The sequence below is a fragment of the Phalaenopsis equestris genome, unplaced genomic scaffold (assembly GCF_001263595.1).
Source record: "Phalaenopsis equestris unplaced genomic scaffold, ASM126359v1 Scaffold000610, whole genome shotgun sequence".
In the NCBI taxonomy this organism is placed as follows: domain Eukaryota; kingdom Viridiplantae; phylum Streptophyta; class Magnoliopsida; order Asparagales; family Orchidaceae; genus Phalaenopsis; species Phalaenopsis equestris.
In genome coordinates, this window is record NW_018165050.1 from 301,571 (window position 1) to 308,609 (window position 7,039).

Consider the following 7,039-nt stretch of genomic DNA (forward strand, 5'->3'; position numbering starts at 1 on the left):
ATTTGTCATTTCATTATAACACTAGTTTGAAGTAAATTTTTTTTTATCCTTTTCATACTAAACATGCCGTCTCAAAGTTGCAGAATTATTCTCAAAATCAAGCTTGAACTCGATCAAATTAATCAAACTCAGGCTCAAGTCGTGGGTGGCTTGAGCTCAACTCTGGCTCATTTACACCCCCTAATTGAGAATGAATGATATAATACTTTGTTAATCGACTTTTTCGATATCGGAGTTATATTATTTAAATTTGTTGATTTTTCAATCAAGTTTACGAATTAAAAAATATTGCGTACATTTATTTAAAATTTTTTTATTTTTAAATTTGATTGAGTTCTAATTAAGATTAACTAATTATATGTTAAATTAGTACAAAAAGAATGTAATTATTTTTAAATGAATCCACAGGAGCGCTATTGATTTAATAATAAACAAAGACTGCCTCCGACGTTGGTCATTTTTTTATCTGGAGCTTTAAGAATTTTCAAATTTATTTAATTATTTAAATATATTTAGAAAATTAATCTAATTATAAATCAACTTATGTTTTCTAAATCATCAGCCCATATCTATGCTATAAATTCGGTACTATTGAAGGGAACTCAAAGTCACAACAGGTATAGTTTTCTGTTCCTCTCTTCTGTCTTTTCTTTTTTTCTTCGACTCTAGATCTGTAACAAGAAATTTCAGCTCTAAAACTTAGTTAACAGAAGATTTCTGCTATCATTTACTTTGCTGGCATGAATCAATATTAATTTTATGTTTCATTCATAGCCTCCACAACTTAAATTGCAGGCAAGCTTGAATTTTGACATGAAAACTTTATTTTCCTTAAAATCTCCACTGAATTCGGTGAACTCATTGTATACAAGTAACATGCACAAAACATGAATTGTTTTCTAAAGTTATACTGTTTTGACCATAACCATGCAGATTGTGGAGACGAGTTCTATCTAGAGGAGATTATGACCATGATTGTGGAGCAGGTCTTTTCAATGATGGGAGGTAGCGGAGAGAACAGCTACGCTAAAAACTCCAGGCTTCAAGTATATATGCTCTTTGATTTATCTGCTACTACATTTCATAAACTCAATTTGTTATAATTGCTTAAAGTTGCCTACTTTCTGGTGATTGATATATAGGAGAAGGCAGTGATTATGACAAAACCATTAGTGGAAGAAGCCGTAAGAGAAATATGTAAAACTCTCCCAGAAAAGCTTGTTGTGGCAGACTTGGGATGCTCCTCTGGTCCCAACACATTACTCCTGCTCTCTCAGATCATCAATACTGTGGATGAGTATTGCTGTAGCTTGAGCCGGCAAAAGCCTGAGATCCAATTTTATCTTAATGATCTTCCTGACAATGACTTCAACACTATGTTCCAATTATCGGTGCAATATCAGAAGAAATTTAGAGAAGAGAAAGGGGATAAGTATGAACCATTCTATGTTGTTGGATCCCCTGGTTCGTTTTATAAAAGGTTATTTCCTTCAAAAAGTGTGCAGCTTTTCCACTCCTCATACAGCCTCATGTGGTTATCTCAGGTTCGTCTATATCTTCTTCATATATGGAATGGAGAAGCCATAAACAAATAATAAAGGAGAAGTACAATATATTTTAAATTGGCATGAAGACATCTACAGAGTACATAAAGCGTTCAGAAATAAGAATGATATTAAAAAGTAACCAAATAAGATTGTTTAAAATATGTTATTTTTCCGAAGCTTGTAAGAAGTTAGGCAAAAATTTTGAGTAAACATGTAAAGATTTACCTTCTAAGACATTCTTATGGAATGTTATATATTATACATAAATATTCTGCATATGATTTGCAATCCATGCATTATTTTCTCCAAATTAACTTAAGCTTATGTTAGGTACCTAAAGGGCTAAAGGATGAAGCCTTTGACCACTTTAATAGGACTGCCATATATATCAATAATGAAAGCTCTTCAATCTTGTCGCATTTGTACTTAGAACAATTTAAAACAGACTTCTCGGATTTCCTCAAATCCCGTTCTAAGGAGCTTATTTCTGGAGGGAGCATGATCTTATCATTTTTGGGAAGAAGTGACATTCAATCTAGCGGTGAATTAATATACTTATGGGGACTTCTTGCTGAAGCACTAAGTGCAATGGTTTCTGAGGTAGATATTAATCTTATCAATTTTTTTCTCTAAGATAGTCTTTCCTTTTTGTTTGCATGTTGCCATTTATGAATTGTTCCATTTCCATACATTCTAATGAAAAGTGCTACTTCAAATAGGAAATTATATATTTGTCTTTCAACAAAATATTTGGATAGATTATTGATTGAGTCATCAAATTCCATCATTCAGCCTGGATCATGCATGTTTTAGTCAACTTTTTATTTTATTTTATTTCATCGACTAGTTTTATTTGTTCTCTCAAGTGGTACTAGAAAAAGAACAGTAATACATATATTTTCAATCTTTTCTTGGGCTATTGATAACAATCACTTAATTAGCTTTTTTTAAGTACTATGAAACAACCAAAACTTATAAAGAGATTTTAAAGTTATTTATGTTAAACATTGTCCACATTTATGTTAAATATGTTAGTGTAATTATCTTTTATTAGTGCAAAATAAAAATTAATACTTATGAAATGATTGCTTATTTTCTTATGTTTCGAAGAGAACAAAGTGTGTACTTTATTAAAAATAAAATTAAGCAATATGTAAAGAAAATAACTATTCTTGTTACATGCTACATATGGTATGTAGTTAAATTGTCCATGAATACTCATATTTTTACATATCAAGCACTAAAACATTCATATTTATATGCAATGCCACTCAAATATTTGACATCGCATTAGGTTTTTAAAAGTTAATTACAAAATTTCTTGCATAAGTTTCTAATAACAAATAATAAATATAAAACTTCAGGTGTTATAAATGTAAATACATAAGAACTGTTTGTTATGTATGTAAATTTCCCATCCAAATATTTTTTTAGCACATCTATTTCTGCTAAAAAAATCTACATATGCTTACATATACTATAGATTAATCCATCATCTAGGATTGATCTCAGTAACTACTTAATGTATTGACCTTACTACACAAGAAGCTTCCTTATAATGTTATCTTGTTGAATGCAGGGACTAGTGGAAGAAGATAAACTAAAAGACTTTAATTTACCAATCTATGCACCATTGATGGAAGAAGTGAGATCTATCATCACTATGGAAGGATCATTTCATCTTAAACAAGCACAATCTTTTGAGTCAAATTGGGATCCTTTTGATGAATCATATGAAAATTTTGTGGAAGACAAAAGCTCGAGTGGAAGAAACGTTGCAAAATACATAAGAGCAGTGGTAGGACCTCTAGCAGCATCTCATTTTGGAGATGACATTTTAGAAGATTTATTTTCACGTTATGCGAAAAATGTTTCAAGGCACATGTATAATGGGAAACCAAAGTACACTGTATTCATTCTTGTTTTGAAATTAAAAGGTGAAGTGCAAGCACATCGTGGATGCAAATAAATGCAATATATAAGTGAAGATGGTTTGGTGAGCAATCTTAATGCTTCAGAGTAGAACAAAATAAAATTTATTGTTCTCCCAAGCAAATAATGATTTGATTGTCAAACTTTAAAAGAAGAATAAATGGAAACATATACCCCTTACTATTCTCATGTATCCATCATCCTCAACTTGGAATAAAATAAATGTTTTCTTTGGTTTTATTGTGCAATGGATTGCTTCATTACTTTTATTTCTCTCAAAGTACTTTCTAACACCAATTGTTATCAGTATAGTTAATGGTTTTTTTTTTTTTTGGGTCCAAAAAACTAGATTGCAACAATAGTTGAGAGGAAGAAGCGTGAATCTTTATTTGCTAGAGTGCATTAGGTCATAGATGTTACAAAATAAAAATGCCTAATGAAGAAAAAGTTTGAAATACCCATGTGATTGGGGCTCATAAAGAGCCCGTCAGGAAAATGTCATCTGTTGTGATAGTCGAACATCAACGCAAACAAAACATGTGTGCTGAGCATCAAGCAATGACAAGTGGATCGCAATACAAGGAATTCACTTGCAAATGAAGCCGACGAAAATGAATACAAATATATAGGACAAAGACATATGAAGATAAGGGAACCTGTTAGAAAGGGAAAATGTGTTACATTTGATGTGCAGTACTCCTGGGGATCCACCATAAATAGGATACACAAGTAATGAGTTCTAAGAAAGAAGACGTGGATTGGCAAACTTCATGATAGTCGACACTTTGGAGAATCCTCCAAGGGATCCGAACTATGCTACCTCCTTGAGAAAAAGAGGCCAAATTTTACCTTAATCGTTGTATTGTAGAACTTTTTGGTCTCCATGTTAAGTAAGAAATATTGTGGAGATGGCGCTCAAAGATTGAGGCTAAGAAAAATAATTAAGAATAAGAGGAAGCTATGGAAGTTGAGGTGGTATATATGGATTTTGTGGTTAATTATTTTTCCTATACCTTTTCTTCATTAGGCATATATATTCTTTTCTTTTAATTAAGATGAATATGCTCTCTCTTTTACTTAACATAAGAAGCTTAATTATTTTTCCTATACCTTCATCAACTACAGATTTTGTGGTTTAACCTAAAGTCACATATAGTGGAGCTTCCTAACCATACATTCTAACTTGCATAAAGGTAAATTCATCCAACTTGCAAGAAAATAAAAACGCCATCAACTCATGCATAAATACGCTCATACATTCACATATATTTGGTGCAACATACAAGATAGACAATTATGCAATCACACAGATCACATTTTCACCAAACTTTTCTCTTTTTCGTTTTCTTTTCTTTGTACATATACACATACACCACTTTATATTATATGGACCAACAAAATATATACGAATCCATGGGCATACCATATATATTCCTTTTTGCATGAAATAAATACATAGAGCTTTTGTATATTTATTTTCTTATTTTTGAAATAGAGATATATATACATACATTTGGCTATTAGACGAGCCCTGACCATCCCTAGGTGTGTTGTATATCTGTGTGTACATATATATATATATATATACACACACAAATTTATCTAATTCACTTGGCTTATGTGTTATATTATAAAACTATTTTGGTTATATATCTTTGAAACATAGACTACTTTTGCTGGTTTAAAAACAACCGCGGCACGGAAAAAATTTGCGTACATCAAGGGGTACGTAGAGATACGTACATAATAGGGTACACGGGGTTTATACGAGGATTACAAGAGGGTTATAACCCGTTGTACCTCCCGTGTAACTCCCGTGTTTTATGAAATAAAGGTTTAATGAGTTAATTAATATTTATGTTGATTAAGTATTTTATGAGTTAATTATACATTTTATGAGTTATTTAATTATTTTAATGATTTAATTAAATGCTTTGTGTTTTTTAGTTATGTTATGAGTTTATTAATTATTAAATGAGTGAATTAATAATTTTAATAAATTAATTAAATTAGTTAAAGTATTAATTAATTAAATTTTTGTAAATTGACTTATTATTTTAAAGGTTGATTAAATGTTTAGTGAGTTAATTATTTTGTTTACAGATTAATTAAATGATTTTTAAATTATTAAATTATTTAGTTGATTATTTTATAGATTAATTAAAGTTTTATGTGATTAATTAAAATTTTTAATACACTAATTAAAGATTTTATGGGCTAATTAAAATTTTAATGGGTTAATTAAAGTTTTAATTAATTTAATTAAGAAATTAATTATTAATTAAATTTTTTTATGTTAGTTAATTTTAAATTGATTAATTATGTGTTTAGCGGTTTATTTAGGTAATTAATATTTCACCAATGTTATCAATGATTTAATTAAATAATTAATGTTTTAGATAGGTTATTATTAATCTAATTAATTGATTAATAACTTAACTAAGTGATTATTGATTCTATTAATTAATTAGTGGCTTAATTACTTGATTAATAGTTTAATTAGAACATTAGTGATTTAATTAAATGTTTTATGATTTATTCAAGTTTATGCTTTATTTTGGTGGTTTATGATTAATAAATTAATTAAATATTTGATTAAGTGACCTAAATTCCTGATTAGGAATAATTAATTGTCATTAAGGTTTCGATTTAGGGAGATTAAGGATTTTCTCATGGTTTAATAGGAAATTAGTGTATTATACTAATTAATATTAGAAGTTAATTATGGAATTAGGCTTGTTTAAGGGGTGATTAGGGGTTTAACCCATGGTTTGAGGGTAATTAGAGAATTAGACTTAAGATTAGAATGTAATTATTGTTTCAGGGTTGGGTTAATAAGTAGAGCTAAAGTTAGGCTCATGGTTTGATTGTTTTTATAGGTTTAATCACACGATTTTATGGAATTAAGTGATTAAAGGTCTCGGTTTAATGTTGTGGAGGGATTTTGCTTCTTTGAATTGGTTAGAAAGAAGAGAAATTCTGCTAATTGCATACATTAACACTATACCAACATAATATATTGCATTGACAATAAAAACCCTATGAATTAGACATGCAAAATGTAATAACGTTAACATAGAGCATAAAAAGAGTAAAAGCCCTCATTCTAACTTGTGACATGCAACATAAGCGACATAAAACATGAAACAAACAAAAGTCCGAAAATTTCTAACATGTAACAAACAAAAGTCCTAAAATTTCTAACATGTAGCATGGAACATAAGGTGATAAAACATGAAAGGGAAAAAAGCCTAAAATTTCTAACTTGTGACATGGATTTAATATTGTTGGCATCAAATTTTGATGTCACAAAAGTTTGGAAGTTCTCTTGAAAGTTATGGGAGCGGTTAATGTGCATCCGTAACCTCTTGTAACTCGAACACTCCATAATACCCTCCGGCACATGTTGAATGGCACATCGCCGAAGTCATTTTGTTGGACTGATTATCGCTTAGGCGAAGGCCTACCAACATTTGTCTGTCAAAGGGCTTCGACCAGGCTAACAGATCTCGTTCAACACAACACATGCAAATCAAACAAAAATTGGCTTGATCGTCAAC

General features: G+C 30.0%; 1 protein-coding gene across 2 annotated transcripts; it reads left to right on the plus strand.

Annotated features, from left to right (window-relative positions):
* The first annotated feature begins 596 nt into the window (after positions 1–596).
* On the plus strand, positions 597–3,712 carry LOC110029924 (anthranilate O-methyltransferase 1-like). 2 transcript variants are annotated; one of them, XM_020732417.1, is made up of 5 exons: positions 597–617; positions 934–1,046; positions 1,143–1,544; positions 1,878–2,147; positions 3,127–3,712. In XM_020732417.1, exons 2-5 carry the CDS (start codon positions 966–968, stop codon positions 3,514–3,516), a joined length of 1,143 nt encoding a protein of 380 aa, XP_020588076.1. In that variant the 5' UTR covers positions 597–617; positions 934–965; the 3' UTR covers positions 3,517–3,712. The 2 variants fall into 2 exon arrangements, with proteins under 2 accessions (XP_020588076.1, XP_020588075.1); XM_020732416.1 differs by lacking the exon at positions 597–617 and adding an exon at positions 662–795.
* The last annotated feature ends 3,327 nt before the right edge of the window (positions 3,713–7,039 follow it).

Bases quoted from the DNA above. Each gene is read 5' to 3' on its own strand.
- LOC110029924 (XM_020732417.1), top strand. From the start codon at position 966: ATGACCATGATTGTGGAGCAGGTCTTTTCAATGATGGGAGGTAGCGGA. The intron at 1,047-1,142 runs GTATATATGCTC...ATTGATATATAG, and splicing joins CTAAAAACTCCAGGCTTCAA to GAGAAGGCAGTGATTATGAC. The intron at 2,148-3,126 runs GTAGATATTAAT...TGTTGAATGCAG, and splicing joins TAAGTGCAATGGTTTCTGAG to GGACTAGTGGAAGAAGATAA.